Source organism: Struthio camelus, chromosome 23 (genome assembly GCF_040807025.1).
Source record: "Struthio camelus isolate bStrCam1 chromosome 23, bStrCam1.hap1, whole genome shotgun sequence".
In the NCBI taxonomy this organism is placed as follows: domain Eukaryota; kingdom Metazoa; phylum Chordata; class Aves; order Struthioniformes; family Struthionidae; genus Struthio; species Struthio camelus.
In genome coordinates, this window is record NC_090964.1 from 10,557,830 (window position 1) to 10,573,282 (window position 15,453).

Sequence of the window (15,453 nt, forward strand, 5' to 3'; positions counted from 1 at the left end):
CCTCCGCAGGCCCTCCGCGAGCGGGCGTTCGTCCCTGTGCGCACGGACGCACCGCTCTCCGTCGGCTCGCACGGTTTGCGCATGGCGCGCTCGCCGAGCTGCTGCTTCCGACGCCTGCCGAAGTGCGCGCGTATCGTTAATGGTAATTCTTGTTATGCCGTAGCACGTGTGTGCTGGCAGCAGCTGCGCTCGCGGTCCCCTGCCTCGCCGGGTGAACAGCCAGGCTGCCCCCGTAGCTGTGGGGCGAGCTGCTGCCACCGGGGCTTTGACCCCCAGTATGTGGAAGGTGCAAAAAAAGGCTGGTGCCCCCCCCCCCCCCAAAAAAAAAAAAAAAAAAAAGGACTGAAAATGAAGCTCCTTTACTTGATTTCCATGGAGGATGAGGGCTTTGTGCAAGAGCTTTGTGCAACGGCTTTGTCAGCTCTGCTGCTCTCCGCAATGAAGACTTTCCCAGAGAGACTGCATGTCTTCCAGTGGCAGAAACATTTTGCTTTAGATAATTTAAAATGTGCGATGAGCACCCTCTGTTGCCTCCCTCTTCAAGGGCTGGATAATGTGCGAAGCGACGTTCCTGGTCTCTCTCGTGCTGCAAAGGCAGTCGGCCAGATCCAACCTGCTCTCACGCGGGAAGAAATCTGACGGCTTTCTTGGGAGAAAAAACCTTGGGTCCCTGTTGTGGTGTGCCTCCGACAGGGCTCAGCCCTGGTGCCTCTCCCCTTCCTGTTTCTCCATCCTAGCTGCGCGGGCGGACCAGCACGACTCGAATGGATGTCTATGTGAGAATGCAATTCCGAGGGAGTGAATGGTATCAACACAGAGTCACCAAGATGCTCTGAACTCCAGATCACAGCTGGTTCCCACCAAGGAGATTAATTCTTGGAGCTGTTTATCTCATTAACCCTTTTTTGGCCTTGTTCCCCCCGAGCGGCTGAGTGCGTGCACTCGCACGCGCGCGCAGGGCCATTAGCGCAGCGCCCGGGGCTGCCTGCCGGGCGCCCGGCTCCCTGGGGCGCTGCTCCGCTTGCAGCAAGCTCTGCGTGTGTGTGATACGTCTCAATCAGGGAGAGCAGCAGGGAGACCCATCCTTCACAGCACAGTGCGTCCCCAGAGCAGCAAAGCTGCCAGATGAGAGCTATCTCCCCTCTCCCACGTCTAACTGCCTTTTCAGTGAGGAGACAAAAGCCGATGTTGACAAGCGCTTTTGCAATTGTTGGGAGACACCTCCGCCAGCTCCGGCCCGCGCCTGTGCTGTCAGCGTGCAGTGACACAGCCCTGCTCCCCTGCGTTGCTGCTCTGTGCGAGACAACTGGGAGAAGGCTTGCAACATCATTCTTTTTGCTGCAACTGCTTGTTTTTGACAGGCATAAAGATGTTTTATCTTGCTCCTGTCAGAAACCAAACTTAAATTTAAAAAGCAACAACAAAAGGTCTGTGGTGGAGAAAAGGCAGGAGGAGGGCGGGGGGGTGGGTGGGGAGGAGGCAGGAAGCCACCATACCTTGCTGCATCAGTGCTCCCATCCCAAACCAGAAGCTGTTCAATAGGGTGAAGTTGTTCTCAACGATGTCTGAGCCGGGGTTGCAGGGATGAGCATCGTACCACTCATATGGGCTGAACCTGTGGCAGCACATGGAAAGCGAGAGCTCATTAGTCAGGATGTGGCATGAAAAGACCCTAAAGGAACAAGGGAAAAAAAGCTGTAGCACATCTTGTAATGCTGTGAGGGGCTGCTGACCCCTTCAGTTGTGTGGCTTTTTCAAGAAAAAGATAAATTTAGCCCAGATTTTCAAAAGTGACCAGCATGACTGTAAGCCCCACGTCTTGCAGCACAGACAAGGAAACGTCGGAAACCAGCTCCTACTGAAGTATTCCAGGTTGCTTCCCCAAGGACTTCAGTCACTTCTGATCATCTCTGCAGTGTGTTACACGACAGCCACAGGAGCCCGTGCCTGTGGGATGGGACGCGGTACAGACACACGATCTCTAGCCCTAGGACACAATGGTTCCATAATGCAGGAGAAAAGGTCATTTTCTGTTGACCAAGGAAAAACACCGCAGTCCTAGCTGAGACAAGCTACAGTATGTTAGGGGGACTCTTCCCCTAGCACACGTTAGGGTTCTGTGCACGATGCATCTAGGGTGAGAAGCAGAATTTTCCACCAACCTGACAAACAGAAATCCTGCACTGTGAGAGCACCAGCACACTGGAAATTGGTGTGGATTCACCATGGAGTCCAGATGAGCTGCCTCTGAACAACTAGAGCTATCCTTACTCATAGCGAGCACTAGACATAGCTATTCAATGCATCTTCTACTAACTGTTGCATACTGCAGTGGTGGTGCAGCAGCAGCTTGCAGGCTGTCCCTCTTTGAGACAAGTGCTGGGAACTGGGGGGTAGCTCCTCTCTTCAGTTTCAGGGACAGCCTGTAGCTCTTGGACAAAACTGAGGGAATTTTTTATGATCATCCTTCTGCAAATCCTGCCTATGATTGGTAGGCAAGTATGGCCTTGAATGTAGCTCATTTTGCCAGGATCTGGGGAGGATGCTCTACAGGAGAGCTGCTCATATTTTTAGAGCTGTTTGTTTACATTTTCTAAGAATCTCAAATTTTACAGAGATTAAATTAAAAACCTAACTGTCATAATTGCTTTTGAACCAGGCATTAATTATCATCTCTACTTCATTCTGAAATCCCTGTAGCTTCACCACAACCCTTTCTCGAAGCCCAACCCGCAGTTTGTATTAGGAGGTATTTCTCTGTAATTCTCTGCCAGACGTCCTGCTATTCAAGGAGATCTCCTGTCATTTAACTTCATGGGAGTCTTCAGTCAGAGGCAGTTAGATGTATTTGGAGAAAAAAGCAAAACTCTCTCCCAGGTGCCCCTCCGGGCACAGAAAGCTCCCCCAAACAATTACCCCTAACTTCTGCTCTCTGCATAGGACGTCTACCTGCAATTTTAGAGTACCTCTGTGCCAACTTCTGCTGCTGTTTTCACATGCAAGATACAGGGTAACAGTCTCTCCTTTCCCCCAGCTTTGGCCATGCTGCTCCGGAGGACCCACTCTGCAGCCGGGGCCATTGTCTAGCATGCGTTTCCGGAGTGCAGGGAGGTATTGATTCGGCTAAGACTGCACCCTGACAGTCTTGCTCTTTCGTCTGGATGACAGCCAGTCCACGCTTACTGCCCACCTCCCTCTGCTTTTTAAAATAAGAAAAATTAGAAAGGAAAAAACAATTAGGCTGAACTTAAACCTGGTTTTGCATGCTGCCTGGTCCTTTAAACTTGCTGTAAATTTATGCCAGAGGTGTTTAGAAGATGGTGCCTAAGCCCTGTCTCCTGAATTAAGCCAGAGTTCAAGAATTCGATGAAAACTTTCTCAGTCTACCAATGAAAGAATATGAAATGGAAGGGGAATTGGTAAGATCAAATGAGCTTGACAAGATGACACACTGAAGGACTTAAAGGTCTCTGAGTGAGAACCTACTGGTGCTGCTCAAACTACAGAGAAACATTCAGAAAACTGCAAAGCAGAGACAGAGTCTTCAATACTTGAAAAGCTGGAGGGACCATTAAAGGAAACGGAGGTATAATGAGGGAAGAAGTGAACGGAGCTTATTGACCCCATATAGCTGGAGCCACAATGAATGCGGGCTGTTCAGGCTTCACCTTGGGCTGGCTTCCCTCTTCCTCATGTGCAGAACAGGTTCTAAGACATATTTAATCAAAAACTATGATTATTTTCTTGTCTCTTTTTTGGCCTTGTTGGCAGGGAAAGGGGACCGTTTCAAAGAAGTTTTAGTAAAAAGATAAAGTCTAACACAAAGTACTTTTGAGCCTAAACTGCATCTCCAGAGAAGTCCTTTATGGATGACCAAGTTCTTGTTAAGATTAAAATGACTGTTAAGCTCCCCATCCCCCTGTTATGCCCCAGACGGTGATGAGTTATAATTTGAAGGCCACGTGAAGCTGGGGACAGCAGGCGACAATTCCAGGCAAGCACCCGCTTGCAGCCTTGCGCCGGTGCCACCCGGCAGATTGCCCCACGACGCCTTGTAAACTGTTGCTGTTTGCAGCTCTTTGGGGCTGGCATGGTTGGGAGCAGAGACTCCATCAATAAGCAAGAAAGACTCAAGAAAGACTGATTAAGAGAGGAGATGGATCAAATACATCCTTTGCCTGCCTCTAAATAGTCCCTAAGTTGGTTTAAAGTGGCATTGACCTATGATTATAGCATCAGCAGAGGACTCTGGTGCCTAGTTCAGGAGACTCATGTCTCTGAATTAAGGCTTTGCTATTTTGACTGTGTTTTTCTCCTGAGGATTGCGTTTTAGAGGCCTTGCTGGGGTCAAGTGCAGATGCTGTTTCCATTACTACTGAAGGCAATAAATCTAACCCATGTTTTCCTTGGGAAATCTCTTGCTCTCCATCTCTGTGAGTTAAAGGATCATTCCTGCACAGCCTTAATTACACTGAATACTTGATGTTATTTAAAAGAATATCTGAAGGTAGAAGAAATGGCAGGAGCAAAACATGCTAGTTAGAAAATGAAAGAAAAAGAAACTGTAATTGCAATTTTTTTCAGCCAAAAAGTAGCCTGATAGGAAAGAAATGCTACTTTACATTGTAACTGCTATGATGTAACTAAGACATTAATTTTGCTGCAAAACAGCTCATTTTATCAGTGTAAAGAAGAATGAAAGAAGCTGAAAACGAGGAGAAGAGAGTAATAGAAATTAAGGGAAGGAGAAATTGGCATTAGTTGAAATAGGACTCCAATAGGGGCCCGCCAAAGCACTGAGCTGCCATTGCTCTACTAGCACGGAGCCAGAGGAAGTCTCGAGGCTAAATTCACTGTGTGACCACGTTTTTACCTGCCTCCCTGCCAATGGCATCGCCAATGCTGAGCCACAGTCCCACGAGGAGGCCCTGCCTGCCCCTGCCGTGGCCGAGTCCTGGCACCAGGTAGAAAATTTGGGTATCCCGATCGCTGGTTTCAGGCCTAGGATGCTCAGCTTCATCTTAGACGTAGGAAAAATGGTGAAATCTGCCACTGCAGGTTGGAGCCAGGTCCATAAACCCGCTAGTGCTGCAGCCCTGGGTCTGGACGAGACGTGGGGCCGGCACCGGGCCGGCAGTGGCGGAGGGTGGTGCTGAGCGGCCGAGAAGTGCTGCGGCAAGCACAGCACAGGAAAGCATCGCCCTCGGCATCTCGCCCTCGAGCTGCCTGCCCCCACGAGGTGCGCGTGGACCTCCGCAGGGCTGGGGTCGCCGGGCTGCGTTCAGGGGAGCGATTTACTGCCTGCGACCTGTCGCGGCTGCGGGTGCAAAGTGTTGCTGAGCTGGAACCATGCTGACTGTCCAATTAACTCCGTGGTAATTACCATCCTGGTCTTTGCCATTCGGAGACATGTGTTGTTAGACTGTGCTAATAAAACGAGGGAGGTGATAGGGTTATTGGTGCGATATTAATGGCATCCAGGGACCTTTTTCATGGGTGGTCTCAGTTCCAAGAAGTCCAATTTGAGCTGGGTAGCTCAGAGCAGGGCCTGTTTCTGCTGGCTGTATGAAAAAAATCGTTTTTATGGGCTCTGAAAACAAACAGAAAAGCTTCAACTGTCTGTTTTTTTTTCCTTTAAAAGTACAACGACAAGTTTCCTGACACAAAGCAGCCCTTTGTGTGCCACAGCCGTGCAAACTGGTCCGTGTTGGCTGCCGCCTCTGTAGCCTGAGGAAGTTTTACTGGTTCTTTCCCCTTTTGACCCAGAAGGAAACCGTGGTGGAGAGCGCCTACGAGGCTCTCTTCAGGTCCCGGAATGGAACGGGCTGGGGCGGCCGTCGCTGCCGACAGCCTGCCCGGTGCCGAGCCTGCGGCTCGCAGGCCCCTCTCCTCCCCGCCGGCAATTCAGATTTTCCTCTCTGTAAAGGCGGGCTTTGGGGGTGCTTTCACGTGGGGGTGAGTCAGTCTGTCCTAGCGTTTCCTTGGACCTTTCCTCAGTATTTACTGCAATGAATTTCATTTTTAGGTTTAATCCGTGTATTTAACATGCTTTGAAAGCAGGATCTGAATAATTTGGGCTGGCTTTGGTCCTCATATAAGGAGGGAAAAACAAACTCATAGCAATGAAGTTGTATTTGAATTCCAGTTCCAAGCTGTGTAAGCAGTCTAATACTTTATGGCATTACCGCCAAAATACATTATGGCAACAGATCCCATCTAGCTACGTTCTGCATGGTTATCAGGGACATAAAGTGAAGACATGCTATTAATCATCGCAATATTTTTCCTTTCCGTAATTACCTTGGATTCATTTTCCCTGCTGAGAGTGTCTGGTGCCTTCTCTCTCTGGCAGAAAGCAAAGCCATTAAGGACCTCATCCTGCTCCCACCGAAGCCTCTGACAGTCTCCCCAGTGCCTCCTGCCCGGGCAGGACACAGCTGGTAGCAACGTTTTGCCAGATTCCCCTGTGTTTTCCATGGCCCCTTGGCCATGGTGGCTCGCACGGCAGTGCCTGGTGGCACGTCTGCTGGTCAAGCTGGCAAAAAGGTGGGGTATGCTGTATTAGTGCGGTGTGACTCTCTTCCTCTTTTAAAATAGTATGATAGTAACAAGCGTTACGGTTCCTGTGTGTTACACTGCCTGCATGCTAAGTGAGCTGTCTGGTTACTTTTCTGCCTTGCACTGCGGTAGTCCCAGCTGGTGTGCCCAGTGGGCACCGTGGGAATACAGTGTGCAAACTCGCCCCTGCTCAAAGAACTGCTTAACCTCAGGAAAGCGATTGGAAATCTGGTGCGTGAGTTAGTTTCAGTATCTCAATTTGAGAGAGATATATTGCAAAAAATAGGAAGGAGAATGCTTCCAGCTTAAATAATGAACAGTTGAGGCCTTCTGTGTCCTTATAGTCTTGAGTGCAACCACTCCTGCTTTGCACCTCTGCGGAGCAAGGATCAGGTGAGGTAGCTGCATCGCCATCCCTGGCGCTCTGAGGAGTGCAAACAGTCTGCTAAGCAGAGTTTTCTTTGACAACTGCTGTTATGTATAATTAGGATATTACGTACTAAACTCAGGGAATCATTTCTCAAAGCCTTCAAGGATCTGATGGGTATTAAAAATTGCAGATTTGCTGTAACATAAGGGTTAATGGGTTCTGGTTACTGCAATTTCATCTTTAGTGTTCCCTTTGAGTATCTGATTGGCAATAGTAGATTAGATAGGAGCTGATTTCTGAAGGATGCTCTAAGGGAAAACACAGTACATCGGCTCTTGGGAAAGGGCCTGCACAGATCCCCAGTCGTACCAGGCGTGGGGGGTCAGGCAGGGAGGCTTCGGAGGGCACCACTGGCATAGCTTGCACTGGAAGGCAGCGAGAAATGAGTGTCTAACTGCAAATTGTGCTTAGGAAAATTCCCCGGCATAGTGTTTACTCAGAAATATTTAAACAACCAAGAAGCAGAGCAATTACAAAATGAGCTGACTGGGAGTAGTCACCAGGAGGAGGGAGGGCTGGGAGTACTGCACCCTCTGCGAGGGCCCATGGGTCGCGGAGAAGGGCCTAGCACCCTAGCTCCCTGGCCAGGGAGGGCTGCTGCCCAACGGGAGGGAGGCAAATGCTTCGTTTTGGGTTTGAAAAGGTAGAGTCACGTATTCAAAGCAGCCCTGGACTGTGCAGCTCATCAAGACTCTATGAAATTAATAACACATGCAAATATATGCAAATTCTGCTACTTTAAAATATAGCAGTTTTAAACGTGCTAATTAGATGCATATTAATTTTTGTAAACAGATGCGTTGTTAGGGCCATAGCAATGGGGGTTCTCTGTTCTTTTGATATACGGATGGGTTTGCGGGGAGCTTTTCTTGCAGAGGATCCAGAGACAGGAGCTGAAAACGATGAAGGACAAGGAGAGCTGTGTGTCTGGGACACAGCAAAGAGGCTAGGGTCCTTCTGGTGAAGATAGGTGAGAAGTGACCTAGCTGAAGCATGAATGGTGATTAATGATACAGAGCAGGAAAACTAGGTGCCCCATTACCCCTCATCATACCAGGGAGGTGCCAATGAAATGGAAAGGCAACAGACTTTCTAAAACCATAAAAGAAAGAACATTTTAAATTCCTTTTTACTGAACGTTTATATCACCTCTGCAACCACTCTGAGATACAGATCCTGTGCTCAGCAGCCTACTGCCCTTTGGCAAAATCTATTTCAAAATCTCTTTGTTTCCAGTTTAAAAGGGAGCTTCTGTGTGCTGAAGCCTTAAAATAAAAACCCTCACGTAGAGCAAGCTACCAGTATTGAGCCATTATGCCAAAATGGGAGTGCAGGCTAGCCCTAACCTTAATGAGAGCTCTCAATGCACAGAGCAGAGGATGGTCTCCACCTCGCAGCGCAGGCGAGGGTCCAACCCCACAGCAGCGAGCTGGGGACCCAGCGACGCCTCCTCTTCCTTCCAGCAGCAAAGCAGCTTGCTCAGCTCAGAGCATGACACGCCAGGAAATAAAAAGCGTGAGGCCTCAAACAGCAAACCTTGGTGGTGCCTTAGCTCAGAATGGAATAAACTGAGTAAATTCATTGATTTGAATGCATAGTGTATAACCTATGTACAGAAGGTCAGAACCAGACCCATTTTAGTTTAGTACTTACAGAGCAACATCACATTTCAGCAAAAAGCCATTTGCACCCTCTGGAAATCATGACAACCATAAGAAACTATGCTTCATCTGATGCTTTGATTATCCCTCAACAAAACAGAACAGAGCAGTAGTCTGATAATCACGAGCAACCCCAGCTAACAGACTAGCTTGCCTTTGGGTAATGGACCAAAAGTAATGTCATTAAGGAAACAGGTTTAACACCAAAGCTCCCACTGGGTGGTTAGATCTCTGCGACACACCAGGCAGCAAAATGCTTCTAAGCATGGGGAAGTGCCTTGTCGCAGGGCAGCAGATGTGGCACGAAGGCAGGCTGGTGGTGTGGCATCGGAGGCCCCTTACCTGGCTATGACAAAGAGCACGCAGCTGACACCCAGGTAGGCGAGGAGGATGTACATCCAAATGTCAGGAGACAAGGGGTTGAGGAAGGAAAACACACTGGGGTTGGTTCCGTTGGGCTTCCGGTAGAGGATGCTGACCCCCAGGGTCATGAAGGGCTTGGAGAAGTCTATCGCTTTCTCCCGAACGTGAGTAATGGTGAGAGGAGCAACGGCCAGATCAGCTTTCTGTGCAGCAGTATCGAAGGAGAGAGACATCGGGAGAAAGAAAGAAGCCATTAGAAACTGAGGCATTTCCATCCTGACAGAAACCCTCTGCCTCCCTAGCACACCCTGCAGGGAGGTCGATCTTGTTCTTGGCACAAGAAAGCAGCTCAGGGCAGAGCCTTCCCAAGGCAGGAGCCAGCATTTGTCAGACTGCTCTGCTTCTCCTCACCAGGTTATGCAGGCCAGCCTAGCTGGTTTGACCTCCAGCAGAAATACCCCAGGACTGTGAGGCTGGTGGCATTCATGTTTCTCTGCCCAGACCTCACAGGGCTGGATGAGCACACACCTGCTGCGGGCTGGTTCAGCAACCACAGCAGAGACCCAACTGCAAACATTCGAAGGTTTAATCCTTGCTATTATCACCTGGGAGCTACAAAACCCAGCAGGACCAGTCCACAGGGGCTGCAGCGATGTTTCTCTGCTCCAGTGCCATCCTTTCCTCCCTGTTCCCATTCCCCCAATTAGCAGGGTGCAGACAGTTTGCCAGAGCTCAAAGCAAAAATCAGGTGAAGGTGTGAGGGTTACTCTGAGATGAGGCTTGCTAGAAGGAAGATGAGATGGAGGGGAAAAAAATAGAGAAGGAAGAGAAGGGTGGGCAGACCACTCTGGACATTGGTTCAGGTTTTTATTTTTAGTACATCCAGCTGGAATTGGGCCTGAGGTGCTTACAGCCTGAGCTGAGCTGCACAGACAGATCTCACAGCACCTCGCATGCAGGAGCGAAACCCAGGGCTTCTACCCAGCTGCACTAGGAGCATCTGAAGTCTTATGTGTGCATGTGGAAGGAGAAACCCAATGCATGCTGAATCCCAAAGGGCCCATTGCCAGGCTGACTCCTCCTTCCCAAGGGCTGGACACTGCACCGTGCACAGCACCTTTACCCCAGCACTCATTTTGCAGTATTCTGCATCCGTGCATCTCAGCTAGCAGAGAGCTAGCTCCTCTCCAAAGCCCCCAGTAGTGAACGGACCAGGGATCACTCTGCGTAAGCACACAGATACTGAAGATACGACAGGCTGAAAGTGGAACGGATGTGACATAGTCTATTTATTACAAATACCTTTTATCACCTAAACATAACCCCAACACAGACAGATGCGGGGTCTCCAGCCTACACTGGGCTAGATTCTGGAGCTGATGGCATGGATGTGAATCTGCAGTCTTCAAGAGAGTTGTTCCAGTTTTAAGTCAGTGTACTGGAGAGCAAAATACCGTCTGCTATTTAGCAGTTGTACTCTATAACTTCCGTTGTATAGATTTTTAGTTTATTTTAGCTAGAGAAATACAGCATGGACAACGCAGAGATGCTATATTCTCTGCAGCTTTCGCCCAGATACGTTAAGCTCATTTTAAGTGGCTTTTGTAAGATGGTCAGAAAAACTGTATTTTAAAACGTTATAAAAGGTGTCTGTGATCCTAGCCATGCTCACTTCTTGCAGCGGGACTCTACAACAGCGAGTTTACTGTGCACAAATCCCGCTGTATGCAGAGATGATTTGTTTTGTTGGCCTTCCTTTCAGTGTTGCTCCAAGTACAGACCGTCGCAAAGGGCTGCTCCAGAGGTGAGGCTGCAGGAAGTAATATTCTAGCAGCATGAGGTAAAAGGTTCAATTTCTCTCTTCTCAGTCGACTGCATGATGAAACTTGAGCGACTCATTCTGAGGAGGCTTTGGCCTTTGGTAGCAGTGCTGCAGTTTGGCAGTGCTAGCGAGCGTGCCCTAGCGTAGGGAGCGACCAGAAAGAGGACGCGTTTTGCATGATGTCTTTCTTCTGCGCTTGTGACCGCGAGCCCCACTGAGGAAACGCTTCTGCTGATTAATGGTGATGGTGCAACTGCTCGAGACGCAGAAGGAAGTTCAGCTGAGCATGTTCTCATCTGACTTCTTGTATGAATTGTGTTTCTTTTTATTCTTTTTGCTATTTAATAATTTCTATGCTAGATTGAGCGAGCAGCCACGTACAACCTCTTTCTGTTGATCTGTCTTCCTTGCTTAAGAGCTGCATTCATTTGCTCCCACTAAATGTTCATTCAAGCTCTTTAAAAAACCTTAAAAAAGTAGATGCATCTAAGGACTACGTCAGTGGCAGCTGCTTTACTTGGGGTTTCCAAATCACTCTTTTGGTATTGTTGGCTTCAGAGGAAACATAGGCACATAAATGATCTTGCTGATGTTGAACAGAACTTCCCCCCACTGCAGGTGCTTACATACCCATGCAAGATTTATTTAACATCTGGTTCTGAAAATTAAAATACTAAATTAACCATGGGAGATAATTACCTAGAGATATAGTGGATTTGTCGTTACTTGCAACCTTTAAATCAATATTGGCTGTCTTGCCAGAACATGCTTTACTCGAACAGAAATTACGGCTTCACTGCAGAAATTGGTGAAGATCTGTTGCCTGTGTTGTGGAGAACGGTCAGACTAATGATCTCTTTTGACCTTAAAAATCTTTGAAGAAAGCCAGTGGAATATTTTTAAATATAGGGATCTATTTGGGTTTTTTTTCCTGTGGCAAGAGTTTCTACATGAGCTTTTATCCATAACGTATAAAACAAATGGTTCTCCTCTCCAAATAACACAGTTTTAGAGGTCTTAAACAGAAGAGTTTCAAGAATTTTCTAACAGGGGCAAAAATATGTATTTTCTTCTAACATGGTTGTTAAGTTGAGCTATGGTTGCTTGAATGTTCCCAAAACTTTCTTTGTCACTTTCCAAATGAAAATAGAATTATATTTTTAAATCGGCTTGGTACAGAAAGTGCCCATTTGAATTGCTGGCATTTGTCAAAACTTAGAGAAAATAGAAACAAGATTTTCCCAGTGAGACAGCTTGTGCCAGCTGTGGCTATGCTGACACTGATGACAACTGAAGGACAGTTAGTGCTGACTGTCTGGCTTGAGACAGTGAAGTCCTAGATCTCAGAAGCAGAGTTTGCATCTTCGTTATATATCCGTGTCGAGCAGGTGTGTAGCGCAGACATGAGGCATCTCCCCAAAGGAGAGCCAACTTGAAAGTTTTGGCTTACAAGTCTCAAAGTCACAGTGCAAAAATGGCAAAAGAAAGGCAGAATCTTAGCTCCTGCATCACTTCTCCGTGCGTGCGTGTGTGTGTCCAGGCTCTAACAGTGGTGCCTGCAGAAGATACTGCAGGATTTGGCTACTGATTTTTCTGAAAAAGTAAATAAATGAACAGTTACGTGGTAGTAACTGCTTGCCTGAAAGATGCTACGCCAAATATGTCAAAATGGTATAGAAAGCTAAATAGCAGTTAGAAATTTATGCTTTCACACAGAAAATGAAGAGAGAAAAATCTGCATGGATGCCCAAGGATCAAAGTGCTTTTAGCGCAGAAATAAAATTTTACTGTGTCGTTTCAGCACCTCCTGTGATTTGATCGCAGCCCCATGTCCTTGGCAATAAAAGTCACACACAACGAGAATGAAGCCTGTGTTAGGGAGCCCGATCTGGTGGTGTGTCCGGAGCTATTAAAGGCAGCACTTGGGGATGCACTTGGATATCCTTTTTCTCAGTGCAGATTTTTCTGAAGGTGGCCTCTAATTAACGATTTGCTGACTGAGAGGATCTAACTCAAACCCCGCCAAGGGTGAAGTTTGCATTTGTCATGCTCTGACATTAGCAAACCAGGAAGCCAGTTGCCAAGCCCCAAACACTTCCTCCGCTCATCCCCAGCTTCTGTGCTGTTGCACAATAAGATGTTTTTTTATTAAAAACGAGGAATTATAACGAGTGCCAGTGGCTTAAAGGCTCCTATCCAGCAAAGCCACTTAAATACATGCTTATGTCTTACCGGCACTTGCACACACTCCAAACGTTATGTGTGTTCCTAAGTGTTCGGCTGAACTGAGGCCAAAAAGCTGAATTTTGCCATGCCAACACCAAATGAAAGCACTTCTCTAACACACCTTTTACAGGGTTTGAATCGCCTTATTCACACAGTGGGTATCGACATTTCAAGTTTGGTGAAACTTTACCCAGTGTAAGTGGATGGAGAATCATATTTCCTGCAGACATATTAGTCTTCTATCAGAAAATGCAAAGTCTGTCTTCAGGGTCTGAGTTTTCAAGGGAATGTGCCCTATCGGTCAGAAACACCCTTGCGCGTCCGCGGGCGCTGCGGGCATCCCCCCGACCCGCCGCCCGCCGGAGCGGAGCTGTGCGACAGCCGCTCGCAGCGCAGCCCACGCGCAGCCTGAGCACCGGGATAAATATTTATTCAAGAAAATAAGCTGCCTCTGCTTATTTTGTCAATCTGAGTTAGGTATTTATATAAACTAATTATGTGCGTGTTGACTGAGAGACAGGTAAATAATGCATGTTTTATTTATATAATTAATTGTTGCTCAGGTGTCTGTCTGGCAGCGTCAAATCGTTCAGCCTTTGGTCTCTTTTGCCATAGCTTTTGTCAGCGGTGCGGCCACAGAGTTTTTCTGCTCCCACCGTCGTTCCTGAGGTCCCACTGGGTCCTGGTCCCGCTTTGGCTGCTCCGCTCCTGTGCCGCGCTCGTGCGCCCTGGGCCCCGCGCCCACCGGCCTCGCTGCGCTTGCGCCCCTGCCCTCCTCCTGAGCTCTCCCTCCTGCCTCCTTGGCTGCTCTGAGGGGTCTACCCGCCGCTCAGCCCCGCAGACCTGGTGCCTCTCTAAGTCTAAGTCTAGGTCTGTAGGGCAAGAGCTGCCCCTTTCGCTGCAGCGGAGTCAGCCCGGGGCCCCCCCGGGCGGCGGGGGGCTGCAGGCGCCTGACGCACGGCCGTGCCCCGCGCGCGGGCTCTGCTGGCAGGGACAGGGCAGCGCTCGGCCTGAGAAGCGGCGTGACGCTCGAGCAACACCGGGGCAAGCCAGGAGCCGTCCCCAAAGCTGCTCAGCGTGACGAGCTGAGCGTGGGCGCCGCGAGCCGGGGGGCAGCGATAATTGTCTGACTCGTAATGACCGCCCGTGCCCTCTCAATCCTAATTTAGACATCATTTTTGTCAATGAATTTATTTAATATCAGTGGTGAGTAGGAACAAACGTCAGCAGGGAAAACCCAGCTATAGGCAGAACAGGGGAAAGGAGGCCCACAAAGTCCTGTTGGCCTATTCTAGCCTCTTCTTGAGGGAGGTTCCTCAGAGGGGGAACTAGCATTCGTTGCCCCTCTCGGTACAGCGCAGGCTCCAGGGTCCCAGCGAGAACAGCAGTATTTTTGGAGACGTGTCCTATCCTCAGAATTGCCAGCGAGTGAGCAAGCCGGACGAGGGCAAGGCAGGTCCAAAGAGGCCGCAGAAGCAAGGGGAGACCTCGGGGCTCCCCGCGTACTGTTTGGTGTGCTTCAGTCGCCTGGCTCGCCGAGTGTTACAGGTACGAATCCCCCCGGTTAAAGATGCTGAGACAAAAGGAGAAAGCGCAGCCTTATGCTTGTTTCCGCCTTCTCCCTAATGCCGAGCTTCTGCAGTCTATAAACAAACATGAAGCACGTCTCCTCCGACAGGAATTGCTTTTTTCTCTTCCTGGCCCAATGGCTTCCAAATGAATCCCCAGCTAACCAGCACCTGAAATAACCATCCACCCGGCGCAGGAGCACTAATGCGAATGTGGCAATGTGGTGTAATATGTAATTCTGCCAGAATTTACTGTCAATAAATGCCCATTTATTGTGAAAGTGTTAAATCAACTGCCATAAATCGTCCCTAAGGATAGATATTACATCTTCTCTATACTTACCAGTTGGCAGGGATTTCCATTAGAAACCCTATTATTTTTCATGCCATTCTTATTCCCACATGAAGTTTCAGACTGAGTGGAAATTTGATATGCACTGTCTCAGCACAAGGCAATTTTTATTGGTGAACAAGTTTGTGCAAAATTTCCAGAACAACTCATTCTGCTGGTTTTATGTGATTCTGCCCACAAACAATAGGAAAGATTTGTAGATTATTTTGCCAGACAGCTAGAATTTATAAATAAGAATGGGGAGGCCATAATGCACAAAGTAGTTTTACTTGTATCAATAATAATTTCTATGAATAAGCAGCAGTAACAGTTGACTACTGATGAAAGGAAGAGATTTGGCAGTTGCTAGGTTCCCCGTTTGCTATGGATGCGTGGCACAGGAGCTTCTCTGTATCACCTGGGTGTCCCAAACCTGCCCAAAATGCTAATAGTTGGAGAGCTTTCACGGCCTGTTCTGATTCAGGCTCCTCTGC

At 48.4% G+C, this 15,453-nt stretch overlaps 1 protein-coding gene across 2 annotated transcripts in view; it reads right to left on the reverse strand.

Moving 5' to 3' along the window:
* The window catches only part of GRIK3 (glutamate ionotropic receptor kainate type subunit 3), a 135,203-nt gene that overhangs the window by 15,555 nt on the left and 104,195 nt on the right, over window positions 1–15,453 (reverse strand). For both annotated transcript variants that reach the window (XM_068917392.1, XM_068917393.1), the window contains exons 11-12: window positions 8,992–9,215; window positions 1,497–1,615 (exon numbers count right to left, since the gene is read on the reverse strand). In XM_068917392.1, the coding sequence (XP_068773493.1) occupies window positions 1,497–1,615; window positions 8,992–9,215 (343 nt within the window). The remainder of the gene's footprint in view (window positions 1–1,496; window positions 1,616–8,991; window positions 9,216–15,453) is intronic.